Source organism: Ctenopharyngodon idella, chromosome 1 (genome assembly GCF_019924925.1).
Source record: "Ctenopharyngodon idella isolate HZGC_01 chromosome 1, HZGC01, whole genome shotgun sequence".
Classification (NCBI taxonomy): domain Eukaryota; kingdom Metazoa; phylum Chordata; class Actinopteri; order Cypriniformes; family Xenocyprididae; genus Ctenopharyngodon; species Ctenopharyngodon idella.
Window position 1 is genome coordinate 15,132,854 of NC_067220.1, and position 25,658 is coordinate 15,158,511.

At 36.1% G+C, this 25,658-nt stretch overlaps 1 protein-coding gene across 13 annotated transcripts in view; it reads left to right on the forward strand.

Annotated features, from left to right (window-relative positions):
• The window catches only part of ank2a (ankyrin 2a, neuronal), a 79,669-nt gene that overhangs the window by 32,670 nt on the left and 21,341 nt on the right, over positions 1–25,658 (forward strand). For 6 of the 13 annotated variants that reach the window (XM_051889065.1, XM_051889151.1, XM_051889141.1 and 3 more), the window contains exons 7-39: positions 777–800; positions 2,166–2,264; positions 2,801–2,899; positions 3,143–3,241; positions 4,091–4,288; positions 6,819–6,917; positions 7,347–7,445; positions 8,566–8,664; positions 8,787–8,984; positions 9,594–9,692; positions 10,058–10,156; positions 10,267–10,464; positions 13,849–13,947; positions 14,081–14,179; positions 14,524–14,622; positions 14,703–14,801; positions 14,897–14,969; positions 15,052–15,105; positions 16,411–16,534; positions 16,711–16,795; positions 17,266–17,369; positions 17,692–17,727; positions 18,927–19,151; positions 20,131–20,229; positions 20,675–20,829; positions 21,806–22,017; positions 22,525–22,717; positions 23,192–23,288; positions 23,369–23,597; positions 23,684–23,809; positions 24,022–24,144; positions 24,288–24,320; positions 24,449–24,470. In XM_051889065.1, the coding sequence (XP_051745025.1) occupies positions 777–800; positions 2,166–2,264; positions 2,801–2,899; positions 3,143–3,241; positions 4,091–4,288; positions 6,819–6,917; positions 7,347–7,445; positions 8,566–8,664; positions 8,787–8,984; positions 9,594–9,692; positions 10,058–10,156; positions 10,267–10,464; positions 13,849–13,947; positions 14,081–14,179; positions 14,524–14,622; positions 14,703–14,801; positions 14,897–14,969; positions 15,052–15,105; positions 16,411–16,534; positions 16,711–16,795; positions 17,266–17,369; positions 17,692–17,727; positions 18,927–19,151; positions 20,131–20,229; positions 20,675–20,829; positions 21,806–22,017; positions 22,525–22,717; positions 23,192–23,288; positions 23,369–23,597; positions 23,684–23,809; positions 24,022–24,144; positions 24,288–24,320; positions 24,449–24,470 (3,796 nt within the window). The remainder of the gene's footprint in view (positions 1–776; positions 801–2,165; positions 2,265–2,800; positions 2,900–3,142; positions 3,242–4,090; positions 4,289–6,818; positions 6,918–7,346; positions 7,446–8,565; positions 8,665–8,786; positions 8,985–9,593; positions 9,693–10,057; positions 10,157–10,266; positions 10,465–13,848; positions 13,948–14,080; positions 14,180–14,523; positions 14,623–14,702; positions 14,802–14,896; positions 14,970–15,051; positions 15,106–16,410; positions 16,535–16,710; positions 16,796–17,265; positions 17,370–17,691; positions 17,728–18,926; positions 19,152–20,130; positions 20,230–20,674; positions 20,830–21,805; positions 22,018–22,524; positions 22,718–23,191; positions 23,289–23,368; positions 23,598–23,683; positions 23,810–24,021; positions 24,145–24,287; positions 24,321–24,448; positions 24,471–25,658) is intronic. The other 7 variants (XM_051889098.1, XM_051889074.1, XM_051889082.1 and 4 more) reach the window with 7 other exon arrangements.

Sequence of the window (25,658 nt, forward strand, 5' to 3'; positions counted from 1 at the left end):
TTTTTTAATATGGTTTTTGGACATGTACAGTATATTTTTGTAATAACATGGTTTTGAGGATGTTCACCATGACAATGCCATTTTTAGACATGGTGTCATGACAGTATCCTGTGTTGTTTAAAAATTTAGCATAGTAATGTTTTTTTTATTTTTTTTTTTATATGATACATGTACAGTATCATTGTGCCATGGTGTTCTTTGAACTTGTGGTACCATAGTATATCAATATGGTTAACATGTTGTTATACAGTCACTGTATCATAGTACCGCAGTACATTTTTGAAGGATTTTTATATTTATTTTTTTATTTATTAATGTTGTCACTTAAAGGGGACCAATTATGCCTCTTTTTACAAGATGTTATGTAAGTCTCCGGTGTCCCCAGAATGTGTCTGTGAATTTTCAGCTCAAAATATCCCACATATCATTTATTATAACATATTGTAAATGCCCATTTTTGAGTGGAAGCAAAAACATGCTGTTTTTTGAGCGCATACATCCGGATGGAATTTTACCACAGTAGGATGGCTGTGTACACACACTGCGGACACATAAATATGTTCAATGTATTGATTCATTATTTAAATATTGTTAATTTCGAACAAATAGAGTTTGATATTAGAACACTTGTTTGGCTTTTTTTTTTATCTTCACTGAATTATAGTCATGCTTTTGGAAGATCCTTTTAAGATAAAAATGTAAAAACGTAAAAAAAAAAAAAAAAATGCCATATTAATAAAAATACCATATTTTTTCCTCATGTGCGACTCCCTCAGATGATGGTCAACAGGACTACAGAGGTATTAAGACTCTCAGCAGAATCCTGCATTCTTCTCAACTCTTGTAAAGCCTAATGTGCTACTTGACACTGAATCTTTCTTTTACAGTGCATGGGAAGAGTAGAGTCTTGTAGTGCATGACACATTGTTGTTTTTATTTTAGTAGCAACACCGTTTTCTCAAAATGTATGGTTGTTTCTTGCTCATCAACATGTTTTATGCTCTGTTTTGAGCAGGAATTAGGGGTTCGTTATGTTATTTAATATGATTTTACTAACAGATTAAACAGACGTTTAACCAAAGACTTTATATTTAGAAAGACGGTGCACTTGTATTACTATGAATGGGAGAAAATGCAACACGCAATATGGCAGAATAAGTCCCGCCTTCTAAATAAAAGAGCCAGTCGCCTATTAGTAAAATCATCGTATCACTGCAGCCGCCGTTAGAAGCTCCGATTGCTATAGAAACAATCGGTGTTCTGAGACGCGCACTTAGGACTGCGCAGTGGCTGCAGCCTAAAAAATAAGCTTTTTTAAAGCTATTTGAGCACAAAGAAACCACATGTTGTCAGATTTCATTGGTGATTTCAAATATGAAATTTAAGCTTGGTGAACAGCTTTGGAGAATTTGATGTTTCCCCATTCAAAGAAATAGGAGCTGCACTTGCATGACTGAAATAGCCACTCAAGAGGCGTTTCAAAGATGGCCGCCGAGTGAAATGACTTAAAGGGACTTTGGTTTAACTCTTAATTGTGCATGTGAACTCATGCTGTCACTCTCACTGTCTGTGTAGAAGTCTCTCGGTCACATTTTGCTGCACCTTTTTGTTAATTCTGTTTTTTAAATTGCACCATGTCTGTCAGAATGGAAAGGTAAGAAAAAATGGCACCATCAAACGAACTCAGTAAGACAGACAATGCCAATTTTCTATCTATACATTCATCTTTAGCAATATGTAGTGAGTAGTTGCTGAATAACATTTGTTTGTTCAGATATTTTGTTCATCATCTTTTTTTTCCTTTCATTGTCACTGAGAAACTTCTCATCTCTCTCATATGACACTGGGAATGTGCTCATATATTATATAACATGCACAAATCTAATCTTTCTGTTTCTTATTTCATCAAAGTTTTTACTTTTCCTTCACTCTAGTGCATGGTTGGATCCATTGCTAGCAGATGAGAATCCAGACATTACTTTTACATTCTTTTCTTTCTTTTAAGTTTTTGCACAAATGTGATGATTCACTGGAATGCTGCATGATAGATCATGGATGACAGATGTTTTAAATTAGTTGGAAGACTAGCACTGGCAAATTTACCTTTATTCTGTTTCTCTTGTTCTATCTCTTCTTTTATCCAATACTATTCCATCCTCTAACAGAGTGGCTTCACTCCTCTGCATATTGCTGCTCACTACGGTAATGTAAATGTGGCCACGCTGCTGCTCAACAGAGGGGCTGCTGTAGACTTCACAGCCAGGGTATGATCATATACTGATCATAACTTATATTGACTAAAATAGCATACTTTTTGTTCAAGTGTACATACTTTTAAATGTTTCATAGGACAGCTTCATGCTATTTCTTCCATCTCGAATAAATAGCATATATTGTCCAAGCATGTTTGCCTTACTCAGTGTACTAGGATTTGGGATGCACTACTTACAATTGGGCAAATATTATATAAGTCTTAAATCCATGCAATAGCTTTCTGTAAGGAAATGACTGATATTTAAGTTGTTATTCACTGAAATCACACAATTATCATTTTTCGGTAAACTATCATTGTACAGGGATAATGTGCATGTCACAGTTAACCAAATTTTGGTGCAGTCGATCTAATGAATTATCGTTTAGTATAACATGAATTTCATATACTATCAGATTTCACATATATGAAGCAAATACTTGCAGTTCATCTTTTACTTTCCCTGGATTTCAGCAGATAATGTCTTGGTTTAATCACTTTTTTCCAAGTTTGAATACATTATCCTAAAAGATGTACTGTTTTGTTTAGAATGGTATTACCCCTCTTCATGTGGCCTCCAAACGAGGGAATACCAACATGATTGCTCTGCTGCTAGATAGGGGGTCTCAGATTGATGCCAAGACAAGGGTGAGTATCAATAGTACCATCAAAATGCTGTAAAACAAGCGCCCTCTACTGTTAACAGAGAAAGAATTATTACTTCAATATAAGAAATGAATAGCTTTTTGTGAGCAATGCATTATGATTGCTGATTCAGACTGTTTAGGGTATCTTATTTAAAAAAAAATTGGTAGCAGCGAGAGGATGGGTGTTTGTGGATTTTTTTAATATATGCTGTTTGTCTGTTTCTGTCTTCTCTCTGTTGAACAGGATGGGCTGACACCACTGCACTGTGCAGCCAGAAGTGGACATGACCCTGCAGTGGAAATACTGCTTGAAAAAGGAGCTCCCATACTGGCACGGACCAAGGTACATGGAACCACACGTTTCTAAGTGCTTTCTAAAAACTGTTAATGCTTATGCTTATATAAACACACACACACACACACACACAAACATGTTGGGTTTCCGTGTTTTTTGGGGACTTTCTATAGACATAATTATTTTTATATTGTACAAACTGTATATTCTATCCCCTAATTCTAATCTTAAACACAACCCTCACAGAAAACTCTGCATTTTTACATTTAAAAAAACAAAACAAAACAAAAAAGCATTTCATATGATTTATAAGCAATCAAAAATATAAAAATAAATCAAAAATAAATCTTTTTTTTTTTTTTATAAAATGCAGTAAAAACAGTACTATTATAAAATATGATTACAATTTAATATAACTGTTTTCTATTTTAATATATTTTAAAATGTAATTTATTCCTGTGGTGGCAAAGCTGAATTTTCAGCAGTCATTACTCCAGTCTTCAGTGTAATGTGAATCTTTAGAATAAGCTAATTTGGTGATCAAGTAACATTTCTTGTTACATTATTATCAATGTTGTGCTGCATAATATTTTTTGTGGAAACCGTGATATATTTTGCAGGATTCTTTGATGAATGGAAAGGTCAAAACAAAAAAAGGTCAAAAGCATTTGTTTGAAACAGAATCACTTTTGATCAATTTAATGCATCTTTGCTTGATAAAAGTAATAATTTCCTTTAAAAAACTTTTGAAAAGTAGTTTACTATGGTACATGAATGGTAATCATTCAATACCATGGTATCATCTCACAGTATGAATGCTCCATGGTACCACCGCAGCACTTTTTGATCTCAGGCTGATCTATTTCTTTCTCTCTTTCTTTATTTTTCCACACACAGAACGGACTGTCCCCGCTGCACATGTCTGCTCAGGGTGATCACGTTGAGTGTGTGAAACACCTGTTGCAACACAAGGCACCGGTTGATGATGTAACACTGGACTACCTGACTGCCCTTCATGTTGCCGCCCACTGTGGTCACTACAGAGTCACAAAATTACTGCTGGATAAGAAAGCGAATCCTAATGCCAGAGCACTGGTAATTCTTTGTCTTTGATAGACGATAAAATGAATATGCATTGTGTTAATCAGCAAGTATTAGTAGCTATGTTTCCATCCACATATTTTTATGCAAATTTTGGTTTATCACATAAAAACCAAGATGTGCATAAATTAAAAAAATGTGCATAAAAAAGGTATGCACTCAATTGAGGTGGATAATTTTTTTATCTGTTAAGAAGACATCCGTGTAAGCTACAATGGAAACACATTTACCGAATATATCCCTTGATGTGCAACAAAAAAACTCATGTTACTTTGACTCAACAGAGGATGTGATTGGATAACTGGACTAACCAGTGAGCCAAATTCATTGCACGGCATCTCAAATGTCTGGTCATTCTAAAATGCCTGAGCCAAAGTCTGGAAATGTCTGTCTCACACAATTGCATTCCCAAACACCAAGCATCTGCCTCGGAACACAAGATAACATGACAGTCAAGTCAAGTCAAGTCACCTTTATTTATATAGCGCTTTTTACAATGTAGATTGTGTCAAAGCAGCTTTACATTGATAGCTGGTACGTTATTTGGCTGCACAGCAGCTCTTAAAGAATAGTGTCAATGCAGGCAGATCAAAGCACTGTTGAATATCAAATGTCAAGTAAAATGTCAAGTGTCCCCAACTAAGCAAGCCAGAGGCGACAGCGGCAAGGAACCCAAACTCCATCAGGTGACATCAGGTGGCAGACAAGTGGCAAATTGGTGTTAAAATGGAGAAAAAAACCTTGGGAGAAACCAGGCTTAGTCGGGGGGCCAGTTCTCCTCTGGCCAACAGTGCTTTGTTTTTCGTCTGCACGACAGTGTTTATTGCGTTTCGTCTGCACGCTCTGAGGCTTAAGTCATTTATGAAAAAAAGCCACAGTGGCTTCCCTAATTGAAGCAACTTCGATTTTTATTACAGATATTTTGTGCAAATTTTCTAGGATGTTGCGATTTTGTTCTCTTAGGGCACATTGATGGAAATGGTTCTTTATTTGCAAATGTTGGTTACACTTTATTTTTTATTTCAATTTATTTCACGCTTTAGACATTCTAATAACTGTAATTTGGTATCCAACTATAGTTAGTACCCATTTTACTACGTTGGTATCCAAATTTGTTACCCAAATGTAGTGTTGTAGTACTTGAGACCGGTTTTGGTTTCAAGTTTTCAGTCTTGGTCTCGAACGCTTTTGTACTCGATCTTGTATGGGTCTCAGACTAAAAGGAAATAATGCTGGTGCATTATTTATTTGTTAGATTCATTAACCTGAATATATGTAAAGCTTCCTGCTTCAAATACAATCAATCACTTATTTCTAATTTGATTTCTGTTGTCACTGTTGTGCTGGGTCAGCAATTAACAGGGTATTGTGTCAAGAAACTCTCCAAAATGAGTACAAACACCCAAAATAATTCAAGATGTGATTGCAAAAAAATACTTGTATAAGAACTTGTTTTTTTATATTAGAACATGATATAATTAAGCAATATCACAAGAGCAAGAGAGCTGTTTTCACAAATATGAGCATGAAGTTAAACAAGAAGTTAATATTAAGTAACTTACATTTTAGACACAATTTTAAAGTTTTTGCTATTTTGGCAACGGAAATAGTTCCAAACAAATTCAAAACGAAAATGTTGTGTGTTTCCAAGCAACACACAGCGGTTTTCCGTTACTGAATGAATCAGCTGCTTTGAGCGAATCGACTCCGTGACTCACTCATTAAGTGTTTTGCCACTACCTGCCGGTGGTTTTAGGCCCTGTCCCAAATGGCACACTTCTACGCACTTTCGGTCTTGTGGACTTACAATGGCTGCCGCGTGCGCGTGTCCGTTAAGTCCACGAGACCGTAGGGTGTCCCATTTGTCAATTTTAGGCTTCAGAAGGGTGCTCGCGAGCCGATATGGCCGATATGCGCCCTCGATGCGCACTTTTGCTGAGCCCGCACTGGTGCGAGCTCCGCGGCAGACTTCTTCCCAACAGTCAAAGTGACGTTACGTCACGAAAGTGCGGACTCGTAGGAAGGCCGTGAGTGTTTAGGGTGCCATTTGGGACAGGGCCTTAGTTTCATATTTAAAAGTATCAAAGTATCATTTAAAACATTAATCTAATTGTACCAATTCGGCAACTTCTGTGCCACCTCGGCAGTGCAAAGATTAATTTTGTTGTTAGTGATTTCATTTGATTGCTAACAGCTCTATACAGTCTCATTGTTCTAATTATATTTATTGATTAAATGTAAGACATTTCTCAGGCAGTAAATGTAAATCTTTTAGATGAATTTAAGGAGTGCTGGCCTGCACTTGGTCTTGACTAGGTCTCACCCTGTCTAGGTCTTAGTCTTGTCTTGGTCCCAACCCTACAAAGTCTTGTTCTTGTCTTGATCTCAACACACTCTGGACTTGGTCTCAGTTTATGTGGTTTGACTACAACACTCCAAATTTGTGCATAGGTTAAATAAGCAACTTTGGATTGAAACATACATAGAGATGTATGTACAGTAAATATGTTTATGTTTCTTTTAGAATGGCTTCACTCCTCTGCATATTGCCTGCAAGAAGAACAGAGTGAAAGTCATGGAGCTGCTGGTTAAATATGGCGCCTCAATCCAGGCCATCACTGAGGTGAGAGTCTTAGTAGTCTGTGACTGTGCCCCATTTCGCATACTATTTAGGATGAATAATATCTAAATTGCCATGTAACTTTGTGGAGTTTAATTATTTACAGTTGAGTAATTAAACTTTGTAGAGTCTGATTATTACTGTAGCTCAAACAGTAGAACATGCCACTAACAATGCCAAAGTCTTGGGTTTGATTCCCAGAGAATGCATGAACTGCTAAAATGTATACATTGAATGCAATGTAAATTGCTTAGGATAAAAGTGTCTGCCAAATATCTTAATGTAATATGAATGCAAATAAGAGTGGATCTCTTCTGCTCACACTTAATGGGGAGTGGTTCCTCTTGTTGACCTGCTGACTCAACCACTGCTTGCTCATTCATTGCTCAGTATTTTAGCTCTTGTATCACACTCTCCTCTCTTTCTCCCTAGTCCGGCCTGACCCCAATCCATGTTGCAGCATTTATGGGGCACCTCAATATCGTTCTCTTGCTCCTACAGAATGGAGCCTCTCCTGATGTCTGTAATATTGTGAGTACAATAATACTTTCTGTTGTGAATAATTGACTGGGGTTTGAGACTTCACTGGCAGTCACTCTCGCACAGAGTTTGCACATTGCTTGTGTGATATCCACTGGCTCGTCTTCATGGTTTAAAACGGAAATATTTCCAATATTGTGACGTGACATTTTTCTTTATCAACAATTGCTCGGAAAAAGATGGACAACGATTCACATTTCCTGATAATAAAAATAAAGTAGATTATTAAATAAAAGAGTAAATAAACAAGTAGGCTAAATTACTTAATGAGGGGGGCCTCAGGCTTGTGGTTGCCCGTGATTTTAACCGCAAGCCCAAAAAAGTTTTTTTTTTTTCTGGAATTTTGTCAAAATGTGTTTTTGTGCTGGTACCTTATGATTCATTCAAAAGCGTGGATTCATTCGGTAATGAAACACTGCTTTGTGCGTGTCTAATATATTCTAAGAACGTTTAACATTAAGTTATGAAAACATTATTTCTGAAGGTTCTCTGAACACTCAAAACATCCAGTTTTTTAAATGTTTAAAAAATTTAATGGTTATACAAATATTAAGTGAACATTCCATTTTATAATGCTTCAAACATTATGGGAATGTTACTTCTAAAAGTTCTCTGAACGAACATTCTATTCGTGTTACTAGAAGAATGTTTGTTCATAACTTTGAGAGAACTTTGCCAGAATGTTAGCCAAAGATCTGAGAACATTCCCTGTTAGCTGGGGTTGCTCGGAGATGCCCACTGGTTCTGCTCCAGCTTTGTTTTGTAACTATGTTTTGCTGCCATTCTAACTGCATTCTAATAGGCTACATATAGTGAATGCGTGGACTCTGAAAGCATGTTTTTGCAAAGTGAGTGACATACTCGATAATGCCAACTCGCATATCATTAAAACAATAATCACAATATTATCATAGATGATACATATCGCACACCCTAGTGTCAGAGCCTTGGCTTAGCTCATGCTTTGGCACATTGTGGCACATTTCTTGTCCTTTATACTCTCCTCTGAGTCAAATAAGCCTACAAAAGCCTGCATTTTCTGTAATGCTGACTGTGGTTGTGTGTGTGTGTGTGTGTGTGTGTGTGTGTGTGTGTGTGTGTGTGTCATCAGCGTGGCGAGACGGCATTGCACATGGCTGCAAGGGCAGGACAGATGGAGGTGGTGCGATGTTTGCTAAGGAACGGCGCTCTGGTGGATGCCATGGCCAGAGTGAGTCAATAAAAACACTTAACGAAGAAAGCAAAAATACAGATATTAATGACTACAAATACAAATTTAAATATACTATATCTGTATTTCTCTCACTCTTTCTATCTCATTTCTCCCTCCAGGAGGATCAGACACCCCTTCACATTGCATCTCGTCTGGGTCAGATAGAGATCGTGCAGTTGTTACTGCAGCACATGGCTCACCCTGATGCTTCCACCACTAATGGATACACACCTCTTCACATCTCCGCTCGTGAAGGGCAGGTGGACACGGCTGCAGTGCTGCTGGAGGCCGGAGCATCTCACTCGCTCTCCACGAAGGTGGGACTGCAGGCATATCTGTGAAACAAATACAGACCCAATATATTATAAAATATTATTTCAATAACCCTATTATTTTTTGTATATAAATTACCATTCAAAAGTTTGTGGTGGGTAAGATTTTTTTATATTTTTGAAAGAAGTCTCTTATGCTCACCAAGGCTGCATTTATTTGATCAAAAATATAGTAAAAACAGTAATATTGTGAAATATTTTTACAAATTTAAATAACTTGAGCATCACTACTCCAGTTTTCAGTGTCACATGATCATTCAGAAATCATTCTAATATGCTTATTTGGTGCTCAAGAAACATTTCTTATTGTTATCACATTAGAAAATTATTGTGCTGCTTAATGTTTTTGTGTAAACCGTTTCTTTTTTTCAGGGTTGTTTGATGAAAAGTAAAAAAGAACAACATTTATTTGAAATAGAAATCTTTTGATCAGTTTAACATGTCCTTGCTGAATAAAAGTATTAATGTCTTTAATATATATATATATATATATATATATATATATATATATATAATCTTACAGACCACACATTTTTGTACAATAGTATGTATTTGTCTGTATTTAACTAAAGATAAATATCCTTCACTTAACAGAAAGGCTTTACTCCTCTACATGTTGCTGCTAAGTATGGAAGCCTGGACGTGGCAAAACTCCTCCTACAGCGAAGAGCACTTCTTGATGACACAGGAAAGGTGAAAGTCAAAACTTTATTATTACCATTTTGTACTTATTATCATTTTGGTTACACTTTATTTCGATAGTCCACTTTAGACATTCTGCTAACTTTATTAGAGTTGTAGACTGTTAGGTTAGGGATTAGTACAATAAGTAGACATGCACTTGCAAAGTCTGTTGGGGGACCATCAAAATAAAGTGTTAATTGACAGTCTACTAATACTCTAATGACTGGTAGTTGACATGTAATTGCAAAGTTACTTATATTTAGTAGAATGTCACAGATGGACTTTAAAAAAAAGTGTTACAAAAATTGTTTTTGAAAATACTGTATGTGTTCACTAATGTCCTTTTTCTTTCTATGTTTGTCTTTCTGAAACAGTACGGTCTGACACCTCTGCATGTAGCTGCTCACTATGATAACCAGCAGGTGGCGATGATGCTCTTGGATAAAGGGGCCTCACCTCACGCTACTGCTAAGGTGCTATTCTTAAATTGTTTGAAAGATGACAAATATCAGACTGTCGCTGCTTCCAGCAATACGACATAAATGTATTACCTGATGGTTTGTGTTAATCTCTTTCTGTGCAGAATGGCTATACACCCCTCCACATTGCGTCGAAGAAGAACCAGACTCAGATTGCCTCTGCGTTGCTTCAGTATGGAGCAGAGACAAATGCATTGACCAAGCAGGGTGTGAGCCCTTTACACCTGGCGTCTCAGGAGGGGCACACAGAGATGGCCTCCCTACTGCTGGAGAGGGGTGCACACGTCAATGCTGGCACTAAGGTAAGATCTAGACTGAGCCATAGATATTTATGGGTAGATGCCACATCGACCGCCCCAGACAGGTTAACTAGGTTAGATTTGACCCTTTGACCAGATTTGACTGTTCCAATATGGCGGACGGCTAATGTATAGCAGCCCATAGAAACAGACACTAATGAGGCATAAATCTGTATATATGTCTATGTCTAGAGCAAGGAGCCTATGTATCCTCAGCTAATGCTCATGCATAAACATAACTAAAATATATAACATAATTAAAATCATTACATATATATATATATATATATATATAATCATTTATGGTATATTATATAATAATAATAATATAATTTATAAAAATGGTTTAAAGGCTGAAATGTTTATCATTTTATAAAACTTTGTTTTTGTTAAAACTTGTATTATTTGAAACGTTGTTTTTACAGTAATTTTACGGTTTAGGATGCCCTACCTCACCCATATGGTATTAAATTTATGTGTGCAGGTCTTAAAAAAGCCTTAAATTTTAAAAACATATTTAACATATTTTTGTCATCCAAACTGACTACGTTTACATGGACACTTTTTGTTTTGATCGGAATTAAATCATTCCGATTGATGAAGCCGAACATAATGTTTACTCGAACGCTAAATTAAGTGATCGGGTTGATTTAAATGATTTTGTGCGCATTTAAATGACATAAGTTTCAAATCGGATTTGATCTTTTGACATGCGCACACTGCATGAATATACAGAGTATCCTGCTGTTGGCGCATACTAACCATCCATCCTACCATCGCTTCTTTTCTTTGTTTTAAAAAGCAGAATTAATATTAATCTATTTCGGGTCCTGGTTAGGAGACGAAGAGCACATGAAGCTTTGTGCCGTGCTGTTTGTATTTATCAAGCTGTAAAACCTGCCACTTCTCACATCTGTGGATGAGAGTCCGAAGAAAGGACTACTGGGACGACATTCTCCTGCAGTACTGCACAGACGATAAGTGGAATGAGAATTTTAGAATGATACGACAGTCATTTGTTACACTTTATACAACAGTTCTTTCTGGTTCTCGAATCTGATTGGCTGAGAGCTGTGCAATATTCCCCCAGTATCGGCACTGGAACCGTTTCACAATTTGTATCACTCCACTTGTTGTCGGATCTATAATCTCTATGTTGTCAGAAGAGCAAACCCACTATAATTTTACAATATTATTACTGTTATTGTCACAGAATGTAGTTTTAAGAGTTTTTCAGGTGAGAATATAGTTGTTTAGACCTCAAATATGTGATTTATATCTAAACATTTTGTTTAGACGCTTTCGGTAATGCTCCAGTCAGTGTCCGTTGTTCAGTGATCATGTACCCGCCCAGAACATCTTCATCTCGGCCAGTCCTTCGGGAATTTGCCTCTGGCTCTTATTTAGAATTAGATAAACATGAGGTCTAATTCATTTTGGTTATATAAAATGGGCAGTCTGTGGTCTTATTAATCTATTACTTGTTCCAGAGCAAACTGTTTCGTTTCATTAAAGCCTATACTAACTATAGCACTGCTTTTGTAATTTTGACTGAATTGTTTGGTTGTGTTTATTTCCTATTGTACAAAGTTCAATTTATTGGCTATAGTTGTTCATTTAAATATTATTGTTCAATAAAGAATACTTTATATAACTAATATGCCGTATTTGGTATTGAGAAAGGGTCCGTTAGTTAGTGAAAGGTAGTTTGAATAACGGTAGTTCGACTTTAAAAGTTACATTATTACACCATTAGATGGCGGCAAAGACTGTCTTTTTTTAATGAGTGAGTCACAAGGACTTTTATATTGAAAGGGACTGAACCTAAGTTGTAAACAAGGAAGTTGTTTTTACTTTAAACAACCATAAGATGCAATCAACAAATACACTGGCTAATGCTGTCATGGGAAATCCCCTTAGCTGTTAACTGTCCTCAGTGGACATTCAAACTGATTTTCTGATCATGGATATAAGATTGACCTGAAAAATATCAGGTGCAGGTAATACACTCGTTCAGCCGATCTCTCTCAGCTTCAATGAAGCAACTGAATGTTCCTTCGTTACTAGTTCTAAAGTGACGTTTTAGAATTAGTAACGGAGGCTTGAAACCCAGGTCCGCCGGCATGGGAGTCGGGCGCTCTAACAAGGAGGCTAAAGACTGCAGTCTCTAGAGCGCCTCTTGAGATCGGGGGAGTGAGGCTTACACGCACAGCACTTACTAGCCTACGTCTGTTACACTCACCCCCCTAAACCTCGCTCCCATCCGGGTTATGGCACCACTGCAACCCCTCCTGTTCGAACCGCCTGCTCTAAGCGGGACTCAAACCCAGGTCCACCTGCATGGGAGTCGGGCGCTGTAACAAGGAAGCTAAAGACCGCAGTCTCTAGCGTCAGTCGCTAGAGCACCTCTTGAGATCAGGGGAGTGAGGCTTACACGCACAGCTCTTACTAGCCTACGTCCGTTACAGCCACAAATTTTAAACTGTCAACTTGAGATTTGAATCTGTGGCGGAGGGAAATAGTTTCGCACAAAAGAGGGTTTTTAAAGACACAACGTTGTTGTTTCTTATTTATTTACACACTTGTGCTGTCGAACGGTTGTATAAATGCAATATCACACTCGTAGCCGTGCGATATGGCTGTATATCAGCACGCTGTGATTACCTACGGCCGAATCACAGCCGTGCTGATATACAGCAATATCGCACGGCTACGAGTGTGGAATTGCTCATATATTCAATAACAGCAGCTGCTCGTTTAGCTCGTGAACGTCATTACACCATTTCCAAATCATTGCACATGCACATGCACAGAACTTTATAGTTTCAGTTTTCAGTCCGATCAAGTGTTTATATGTTTATATAGAATGGATTACAAAAGGTTTAAACCACCCCTTACCATCCGAATGAAATTTCAATCGGATTTGGCCAATTCATTCATTCCGATAGACGTGGTTACATTTTTTTATTCAGATTGTGCTACTCAGCGTCCCCGTAGACCTTTATCTCCAGTCCACTTGTGCATTAGCAAATTAGATCATTACTGACTCCTAGAAACCATACTATTGGCTCCTTACTTTGCTAATAGGGCCACAAAGAAAAAATATTGTACCAGTAGAATTCAGCAAGTGACCAGTCAGAAAGAAGTATTCCAGAGAGCCATGTAATAGTGAAAAAAGTGAAAGTGACATGTGAAGGCCAATCTGTGGCACCTAGGGAGTGATTGGGGTTAGGTGCCTTGCTTAAGGGCACCTCAGTCATTTCCTGCCGGTATTGAGAATCAAACCCGCAAACTTCGGATTACCAGTCTGAATCTCTAACCATTAGGCCATGACTGCTGCAATAATAAACATGAGTTGGTTCATAATTTGTTCTTTTTGTTTTTCAGAGTGGTCTTACACCTCTTCACCTCACTGCTCAGGAGGACAGAGTGCATGTAGCTGAAATACTCGTCAAGCACGATGCAAACATAGACCAGCAGACCAAAGTAAGCATGACTCGTAGTTTTATATTACCGTGGCTCTTTTACTGTACTTTAATTTTTAAAAAGAATCATTTGGAAAGAAAGTTTTAAGATGTGTTACATTTCAGCTAATGTGAAATTTGTTTGTTTCTTCTAGTTGGGCTACACTCCTCTTATTGTTGCCTGTCACTATGGAAATGTAAAAATGGTTAATTTCCTTTTGCAAAATGGCGCTAATGTCAATGCAAAAACTAAGGTAAGAGTTTTATATTGTTAAATATGCACAATCATTTTTGAATGTGATAATAAGAAATGTTTCTTGAGCACCAAAGCAGCATATTACTACTGCAATTGTTATATTTTATGAATTAATTTATACACAACAAGCATGCTGTTATTTATCTACTATATTATTGTATTATTATTTCTTTATATATAATATTTTTAATTTTATGAGCTAAATATTCTATTTTGTATTCTATAAAATTCTTCATGTCTGACATTCTTCAGCTTTTTGCATTGTATACTGATTTTTCATATGATAATTGTTATTTCTGATCTGTTTACTGTATTGATGGAGCGTTTTTTTTTTTTTTTCAGAATGGCTACACGCCACTTCACCAAGCTGCTCAGCAGGGAAATACACACATTATCAATGTCCTGTTGCAGCATGGGGCCAAGCCTAATGCCGTCACCATGGTGAGGGACAAACTCGTACTCGCAGAAATGATATTAATTCTGAATCATACTCCTCTAACCTCACACTCTTTCTCTCTCAGAACGGAAACACAGCACTCTCTATTGCTAAACGTCTGGGGTACATCTCAGTGGTGGACACTCTGAAAGTTGTTACTGAGGAAATAGTCACAACAACAACCGTACGTATCCTTGACTTTACATATTAATAACTTTTGATGTGTGCATAAACAGTACAGTGTATATGTTGAATGCTTGTTAATTTCAACTACTGTAGACTGTGACAGAGAAACACAAACTGAACGTTCCAGAGACAATGACAGAAGTTTTGGATGTGTCTGATGAGGAGGGTAAGATACTGTGTTTTATTAACTTTTATTATGCATAGTCAGGATTTCATAAGTCTGTGTAAAAATTGCTGTGCCTCTATAGCCCAGCATCAGATGGAGGAGGAGCTTTTTACTGAAGTCTCTATGGAGATCAAAGGTATAAAGGGTATAGATATAGAGTGAACAAAACTGACCCCTTTACTAACATTACACTTACTACATTTGCCAAAAATCTGTTCAGTTCGTTCTGTATCTATTCCAAAGTGTGGTTTGCAGTTTGTGTGCTAACTGGAACCAGCATGATTATTGTGTGTAGAAAACTAAACTGTGGAAAACTAACGTTCTTCTGAGATATTTGTGCTAATCTGGGGATCATTTTTAAAATTATAAAATGAGAATACATAATATCTGTGGGACACTGAGCATTTTTAATTAATAATATCTACATAATGAGTTAGGGGCACTTTACAATAAGGTCCCATTAATTAAAGGGATAGTTCACATAAAAAAATTACAATTTAGTCATCACTTACTCACCCTCAAGTTGTTCCAAACCTGTAAAAGTTTTATTTTAAAGAATGTTGGTAACCAGACAGTTGACAGGAGCCATTGACTTCCATAGTATTTTTTTTTCCAACTATGGAAGTCAATGGCTACCATCAACTCTTTGGTTACCAACATTCTTTAAAATATCTTCTTTTGTGCTCAACAGAAGAAAGAAACTCATACAGGTTTGGAACAACTTGAGGGGGAGTAAATAATGACAAAATTTTCATTTTTGGGTGAACTATCCCTTTAACATTCGTTAATGCATTAACTAACATTAAGTAACAATGAGAAATACATTTGTTACAGTATTAATTTTTGTTAACGTTTGTTAATAAAAATACAAATTTTCTTAGTTCATGAAAGCTCAGGTCCAGGTCCAAAACCACAAATTTTGATTTTAATTATGTATTAGTAAATGTTAATTATCGTATTATTAATATTATCGTATTATTAATATTAGCAGCGTAACTCATCTGCATACTATCAAAGATGACAGAATAAATCAGCAAATTAATATGTTAAATATAAATGAAGATAAATAGATCATTTTCAGTTCAAATAAACAAATTCATTTTTGTTTATTTTAGTTTTTATGGGTTTTATTTGTCCTTTCTGTCTCTCTCTCTCTCTCTTTTGTTTTAATCTTTACCATCACAAACCTGAAGGTTTATAATAAATGTTATTTGGTATGAATTTTAAAAGGATTCTGTTTCATTTGCATCTATATTGGGTCAGAGTATGAGAGAGAATAGCATGTCCAAAGAAATAGAAATAAAGTCACAATTTTGGGCTCTATAGACTAGTCAATCGATTATTTAATCAAGTCAATCATTTGATCAACCCATACTCAGTTCATTAGTCTGTCAAATTGACAGTATCAATCAATCCATACTGTAAATGTGTGTACGAGCAGGTGAGGACACAATGACAGGTGATGGAGGGGAGTACCTGAGAGCAGAGGACCTCAGAGAACTTGGGGATGACTCTCTACCTGGACACTACCTGGACGGCATTAGCTACACCCACAACCTAGACCGGTAAAAAAACCCCACAGGCACATTTACACACAGACAAAACAATATTTTAACATTCAACAGACAAGCTAATTCCTGCTAAACAGCTTATTACAGTTAGCCCTGCCCCCAAACTCACACCATTGGGTGAGACACACATAATGCTGTTTTGCCCACGCGCTTGCATTGTCCTACCACAGGTCCCACGAGACCCCCAGTCATCTTGCTTACAGGGGTGAAGGAATCTTGATTGAAGAAATGATCTCCAGCCACCAGCTTACTAAGGTGAACTATCACACTTCGTATGCACGTCTCATTCAACTTTTGGGCCAATGTTATTAAAAATAGCTTTTAGTAATTGAAATAAATATTAAATAAAATAAAATATAAATATTAGATTAAAACTTAGAATTAAAAATGGTGCCTTGGCAACTAACCGAAATGGATACATTTAAGTTGACGTACTAAAAATTACTTACTAAAACTTATAAAAAAATATATAAAATATAAAAATAAAACCTAATTCAAAATGTCAATAAAAATGCTATAATAGAGATATTTAAAAAATAATAATAAAAATTACAAACAAAATCACTAAAAATTTAATTAAAATGAAAACAGAAAATATAAAAATAAATGCTAATTCAAAATGTTAATAAATACTGTAATAGAATATTAACAATAGTAAATAATACTAAATGGTCTTTATGTTTTTATTTCATGATATGTTATAGCCTGATTTTGTTGTTTGTCAGGTGTCAGCGTTCTCTCGAGAGCATGAGAAGGACTCGTATCGACTGAGCTGGGGTGCTGAACATTTGGATAATGTGGTGCTAACCAGCACTCTTCTGCAGTCAGGGTTAGTAGGTTTCAAACACACACACACACACACACACACTTGCCTGCCACGTCAAAACCCTTAGTCAAAGCAGGCATTGCATTAGATGCCACTCTTATGAACCATGAATGATTGTTATTCATGCTCTTTCTTTCTTTCTTTCTTTCTTTCTTTCTTTCTTGCTGTCTTTCTTTCTTTCTTTCTTTCTTTCTTTCTTGCTGTCTTTCTTTCTTTCTTTCTTTCTTGCTCTCTTTCCCTTTATTACACTCACATCATCTCCCTAAATCACTCGGCTTCTCTCTCTCTCTGCTGTTCGTGATTGTGTCTTTTGTTCTGCTTTTAGCCGATCTACCCCATGCCTTGACCATGACAACAGCAGGTGATCCTTCACTTCTCTTCCTTGTGCCCTTTTTCTTCCTCTCTTCATCTACTTTTATTACATTATTGCATGTATTTGTAACAGCTGAATGCTTTGAGCTATTTAAATAAGCCTATTAACATTTTAATAAGCATGTTTTGATTGTGAACACAGTGAGTCATGTCTCAGTATTCATAGAGAACCCCATGAATAATATTCAATATTATTCAATATTTCTCACATGGGTGGTATGAAACTGGACACATTGTGTTTCTCAACTCCTACAGTGTTTTCCCCATTGCCTCTTGAGCATGTTCAAGGGTTATCATTCTTTATCATCTAATAAAGACTTTCTCCAGAAACCTCATGAGCAAAACATAACATTAAACAACGTTGCTTAAAAGTTTGTGGTCAGTAAGATTTTTTATTTGATTTTTACTTTTATTCAGCAAGAATGCATTCAATTGATCAGTAAAGTCATTTGACATTAAAGACATTTATAATGTTACAAAAGAAAAATGAATGACATGTCACAGTTTCCACAAAAAAAAAAGGAACACAACTGTTTTTAACATAATAAGAAATGTTTTTTTGGGCACCAAATCAGCATATTTCTTAAGGATCATGTGACCCTGAAGACTGGAGTAATGGCTGCTAGTAATTCAGCTTTGCATCACAGAAATAAATTACATTTTGAAATATTATTCAAATAGAAAACAGTTATTTTAAATTGTAATAAAATTTCACAGTATTACTGTATTTTTGATCAAATAAATGCAGCATTGGTGAGCATAATAAATTTTACGGACCCCAAACTTTGGAATGGTAGTGTAAGTGGTCTTTAATTTTACAACACATAATGGCAACGCAATCAAATAATAAAATGAGTGTTTTGGGTTTAACAGAAGTTAATCCTGAAGCCGAAAACAATGTAAACTGGGAACATTTCTGGCCAAGTGTGTAATTTTTAATGGCACCAAAGAGAATTGCAAAATTAATGATTATTTACAAACATATGGAAGCCCTCAGAGCCTATAAAATAAGTTTGGGAAATTAGACAAAAAAGTATTAATGCATGGCCTAGTTGGCATCCATAAGTTTAGAAACAAGAATTTACACACTTTTGTAGTATTTCATTTCTGGGTAGTTTTAATGAAGAAGTTAAGTAGCATTATGTTTTATGTTTCATTGTCACTTGCTGTTGTTATATATATAAACAGCTTCCTGGTCAGTTTCATGGTGGATGCTCGTGGTGGAGCCATGCGTGGCTGTCGGCACAATGGCCTGCGCATTATTGTGCCACCTAGAAAGTGCTCAGCCCCTACACGGGTCACATGTCGTCTGGTGAAAAGGCACAGACTGGCCTCTATGCCCCCTATGGTGGAGGGAGAAGGGCTCGCTGGCAAGATCATTGAAGTTGGACCCACTGGAGCACAGTTTCTTGGGTAAGGGGCTGCAAATGTTGAACATTTATGCTGTATCACCATGAACATTTTCGTCTACTTTTGTGTATGTATGGTGCAGTTATATGTTCTCTATTTTGTCTTGTCTTGACTGACAAAGCAGAACAATATGTCAACATGTTCAACGTGTCCTAACCAGGAGTGATGTTAGTTTCCAGCGACAATCAATTTGTTTGTCTACACTGAATCAGCTGTGCAGTATGATATAATTTCAGCCAATAAGACAATATTTTATGTTTATTTTGTAAATTTTGAACCAATGAGATTCAGCGAATGGGGCTACTAGGCATCAGTATTATTTCAGTAATATTTATATCATTATAATATTTATTCATATTTTGAATTAGATTTTAGTTTTTATATTTTCAGTTTATTTTAGTTTAAGTTTTAGTAATTTTGTTTTATATAGTGTTATATATATATAGTATATATATGGCTGTAACGAAGGAACTTTGAGTTGCTTTATTGAAAGTAGAGTATTATGAGAGAGAGATCAACTGAGAGAGATCAACTAAGGGAGTGCATTACCTGCATCTAGCTGATATTCTTCAGGTCAATCATAATCACAAAATCAGTTTGAATGTCTGCTGAGGAAAGCGATATCTTTGTCTTTGTCCTTTTAACATTTAAGGCATTCCCATTACAGCGCTAATCAATGCATTTGTCAGTTGCGTCTTGTAAGATGATGTTTAAAGTAAAAATAGCGTCCTTGTTTCCTTGTTTCAGTTCAGTTCAATATAAAAGTCTTCAAGACAAAATGTCGCAGCTGGTTATGACAAAAACTCATGGTTTTAATGTCTAGCTTTTAGGGTTCGTCTCACCTGGTTAGGACACTTGTCATCTCTTAGTTTGGAGGAATGACAACAATGTTCCTCTCTCACTAAGTCCAAGTTCAGTAAATCAGGTTCACAGTGTGCCTTGTTGTTTTTACATCTTTTTTTAATGGCTGCGATCGGAACAGTAAACTCCACCTCCCAACAGCCCCTCCTCCTCTTAATGAGGGTGAAAGTCTTGTCAGCAGAATTCTGCAGCTGGGTCCACCCGGCACCAAATTCCTCGGGTAGGAGAGACCCTAATGCCAAATATCCTGTGGATACCGGTCACATTTCCCCCTAATTCTTTTAAATACACCTTCATCTCCAAGATGTCATATTTTCTTTATTTTGTCCTTTTTTATAATTTTGTGAGTTAGTTTTTATCATTCCGAAATAGAGGTGTTCCATGAATTTACCTTTTCCTCCCTTGTTACATTTTGGATATCATTTGATTTTAAATTTGATATTTATTGTAATTCTAATTGTATTTGTCATGTGCTGTGTGTATGCTGTATATTGCATTATTCATTGTTTTGTTTACTCTCTTTTTCTACCTTGCTGCATGCTGCATTTTCCTGTTTTTATGTCGTCCTCCACAGATGCAATATCTGTTTCTGAACAACAACCCTCACTTTGAGCAGTCTAAAGCCATACATTAATTCATCTGAAATAACACTGCTTATTTTGCAGGCCTGTAATAGTGGAGATCCCCCACTTTGCTGCATTGCGTGGGACAGAGAGGGAGTTAGTGATTCTGCGCAGTGAGACAGGAGAGAGCTGGAGAGAACATCACTGTGAGCATACAGAAGAGGAGCTGAATCAGATACTCAATGGCATGGATGAAGGTGAGTGTGTGTGTCCTGAATGCACAGAGACACTTGTTTGATTAACATAACACACCTTGAATTTGCTGTTAAACTCAAATCAAACTCGGCCAGTGGTGTGCCACAGAAAAATAAGTATATTTGTTAATGTTTTTGATGTCTCTTATGCTCACCAAGGGTGCATTTGATCAAAAAATACAGTAAAAACTGTAGTATTGTAAAATAAAATTGAAATGAACTGTTTTCTATTTGAATATATTTTAAAACATAATTTATTCCTGTGATGACAAAGCTGAATTTTCAGCATCATTACTCCAGTATTAAGTGTCACATGATCCTTCAGAAATCATTCTAATATGCTGATTTAATGCTCAAGAAACATTTCGATGTTGAAAACAGTTGTGTTGCTTAATATTTTTGACAAAACCATGATACATTATTTTCTTTTTTTTCAGGATTTTTTGATGAATATAAATTTCAAAAGAACAAAATTTATTTGAAACAGAAATGTTTGTAACATTATAAATGCCTTTAATGTCACATTTGATCAGTTTAATGCATCTTCTTTGAATAATTTATTTAAAAAAGTATTAATTTATCTTTAAAAAAATCTTACTGACTAAACTTACCTAAATACCGAAACATTTGAACGGTAGAATAGTTGTGACAGTTAACGTCTTTAGTTGAAAAGGTGATTTAGTACGGAAGTGTGGCAACTTTAACATAAAATACAACACAATTGGTGATGCAGACTTTGGTCCTTTAGAAGAACTACTGGTTTGGATTGGATTGGATTAGATTGGAAGTGTATTCTTTGTGAGATATTATCACACAAACATAATTATTCACCATTTAAATACACTTACTTGTATAAACCCTAAGTGGTGTAATTTAATGCATGCTTTAAATCATGCTCATAATCTCCCTTGTCGACTAATTTTATATTGGACAAATTGCAAATCTTGATTATGAGATATAATTGTGATTTTTACACCAGAACTGGACAGTCCTGAGGAGCTGGAGAAAAGGCGAATATGCCGCATCATCACTCGGGATTTCCCACAGTACTTTGCTGTGGTGTCCCGCATTAAGCAGGACAGTCACCTGATTGGTCCAGAGGGCGGGGTGCTAAGCAGCACACTTGTTCCACAAGTCCAGGCTGTGTTCCCAGAGGGAGCACTGACTAAACGGATACGCGTGGGACTACAGGTGTGCCATGCAGTCTTGATCATTGACCTTATAATGTATAAATAAGAGGTTTCTTAGTTTGCTTTTGAAATGTGTTAGACCATTTTCACGCAAATTATATTGAGGGCAACACTGTACAATTATCATGATTATTGATTACTCTAGATCGATAGAACAAACAAGCTTCTTTGTGCCATTAAAACTGATTCAACTGATATTGAGCTGTATGCAGCAGCAATTTTCTTTTTAAGTAAAGGTAAAAAAAGAAAAAAAAAAGGTATAAATACACTGCAAAAGTAATACTAATGCATTATATTGAACATATCAAGAAATATTAAAATGTGTTATTTTATGAAAAAATAAATAATTTCTTTTTTTTTCTAGTTACGCTCTTCTCTGAAATATTTACTTAGCAATATACAGTATTACTCCTACATTGTTTAGAGGCAGGGAGAATGATGAAGGGAACTGAAAAATAAAGTGAGATGTCCATCCTGAATTTCACATCTCAATCTCATCCTTCATTAGGCCCAGCCCATCAGTGAGGATATGGTGAGGAAGATCCTGGGTAATAAGGCTACATTCAGCCCAATTGTTACGTTGGAACCCAGAAGACGCAAGTTTCACAAGCCCATCACCATGACTATTCCTGTCCCTAAAAGCCCAACCAGTGACGGGACCAACAGTACACCCACTCTCCGACTGCTATGTAGCATTACTGGTATGTGAGAATAAAGAGTAGGAGTTTTTCCCGGTTTATCCAGTTTTGTCCATCACCCTCACACCCAGCCCACTTTTTCTTTGAACTGGGCACTGAGCACCAGAACAGCTTTTTCTCTCAGACTATATTCCACCTGAACAATTCATAACACATTGCAGGATTGTACATCTGTAAATAGCATATCTGTACATTCATAATTCTGTCTATTGGTATATTTATTGGTATATTTTTTTCTCTATATTTTTATTATTGTATTGTATTATATATATTCTCTTTATTATTGGTGTTATATTTCATTTTATTAACTTAATTTCTATGTATGTCTGCACTATGTCTGTACTTTTTCTGCACTGGAAGCTCTTGTCACCAAGACAAATTCCTTATGCTATTTCTGATTCTGATTCATCCAAGAAAAAAAAATCACAACACCTTTACAAGAAGGTGTAAATAGTTCTAATAATTTTCTTTTTCCAGGAGGGACAACTCCAGCACAGTGGGAGGACATTACTGGATCCACACCTCTGACATTCATCAACCAGTGTGTTTCATTTACCACCAATGTATCAGCAAGGTGAGTTCTGTTGCAGTGACAACTGTTTGTTGACAGGTTTCATTTGACAAATCGTTAAATAAAAGTTTTTTTTCTCCCAGGTTCTGGCTCATAGATTGCCGTCAGATCCAGGAGTCTGTGAACTTCTCCAGTCAGCTGTATCGTGAGATCATCTGTGTTCCGTATATGGCCAAGTTTGTCATCTTCGCCAAGACTTTAGACCCCATCGAAGCACGACTCCGCTGCTTCTGTATGACAGATGATAAGATGGACAAAACACTGGAGCAGCAGGAGAACTTCACAGAGGTGGCTCGTAGTCGAGATGTTGAGGTAAGTGTGGTTTACCTAGTCTTTTCACAACAAAAAGTGCCATTGAGAAGAACCTCATCTAAATGGTGGTATATTTATCTCTACAGGTACTAGAGGGAAAGCCAATCTTTGCTGACTGCTTTGGAAATCTGGTCCCGCTGACCAAAAGTGGACAACACCATGTGTTCAGTTTCTATGCCTTTAAGGAAAACCGTCTTTCTCTATTTATCAAAGTAAGCACTTTGTTATTTAAAGGACTATTTATAGTAGATAACTATGGGGATATTATTTAAAAATTTGAGACACATAGCACAAAAAGGCAAAATCTTTAAACAAATGTGTTACAGCACTCCACATTGCCCCTTAGTAGTTTAAATATGATTCCACAGTATTGTGCAAATGTCACTTGGTGGTCAGCAAAGTCACAGACTGGTTGTTTCAACAGATTCGTGACAGCACTCAAGAACCATGTGGCAGACTGTCTTTTACAAAAGAGCCAAGAACATATCGCAGTCTAAACCACAATGCAATATGCAACCTGAACATCTGCTTACCTGTCTACTCAAAGGTAAGTTCAAACACACTCAACTATCATATTAATTTAAATATACATATGCATACAGACACAAAAAAGCCAATATCTTTTATTCAAATTATATTTAGTTTAGCCAAATTTAATATAACATTTGATTTTTACTCTTACTTTTTAAGGATTCTGATTCTGACCAAGATGCAGATGAGGAGGTAAATGCCTATTTTAACATTTAAAAACAATTTATTTTTAATGTTTTCTTTGCAAAAAGAAAAGATAAGGAATTGTTTATGTTTTCAATGCTATTAACTTTCTCTGTTTCAATCTAATTTCTTTATAGAGTGAGAAGACACATGAGAAATGTAAGCAATATTTAAGTCATTAGTTTAATTAAAATGAAAATTATGTACTCCTGGGGAAAAAAAGGGGCCAAGCCCAAAATGGCTAAACACTAAGCTTTTAATTGCCCATAACCACAAATTATTGGCCAGTAAATTAGCAAAATTTACGCAAATGCACTCCTTAAAAAGCCATTGCTGTCTCAGAAAAACATCAAAGATTTTTCCATATTTTTGTCAGAAAATGGTAAGTTTGATTCAGAGTGGTTCAGCAGAGTTTTGTGAAGTGTAGAATCACAATGAAACACAAGTTGTGTGGTGATGATCCAGAGTGCTGTCTCTGAAAATCTGCTGAGAAATATAATAATAAATGAATCTCTACCACAGTGAGGCATGGAAGAAAAGTGTCTGGGGAGCCTTTTTTAGCTGCTGGTATTGAGCTACTTCACCGTGAAAAGTAATTTAATGCTTTGGAGTACAGGAGAATATTGCAGAATGGCTTGCTTCCCACAAATGAAAAGTTGTTATCTAAAGAGGAATAATCAGATGTTATTTTTCAACAAGACAATGCTCCTTCCCAAATTGCAAAGACAACCAAGGCCTGGTCAGAGTCCAGATTTGAAGCCTATATTGAATATTTGGTCTCACATTAAACTTAAATGAAATGAGAGATATTTTTCAACTACTCATGAACTGTTTGATGCCATTAACATTGAGTGGAACAACACTGACTTTTCTTGTAAAAAGCTGCCTGCAAGTTTACCCACACCCCTTAAACATTTAAGTTAAAAAAAAGGGGAAAGCTATTCCGTGCTAAGTTACTTTATCTACAGTATTTGTGCAATTCTTGCTAACTTCCTGACCAGTGATTTGTGATTAAAATGGTTAAGACCATTAAAAGACCACTAAATATTTTGCCATTTTTGACTTGGTCCATATTTTCCTTTATGCCCAGGAGTGTATGTACAGCGTTTTCTCACATTATTTTAACCTCCATAACTCTTGTAACTGTAGGTTACTAATGTAATGGTACATTGTTTGAAATATTACATAAAACATATTTATAAATGATTTTAACTGAAATTGTATTTGTGGATCCCTGATTGCTGTGCTATGGCTGATAAACATCCCTTCTTCCATTTTTATTTTTATGGTCTGCTGTTCTCATAAAACATTACATTGAATTATATTCTCTCACAATGGTATCTTACT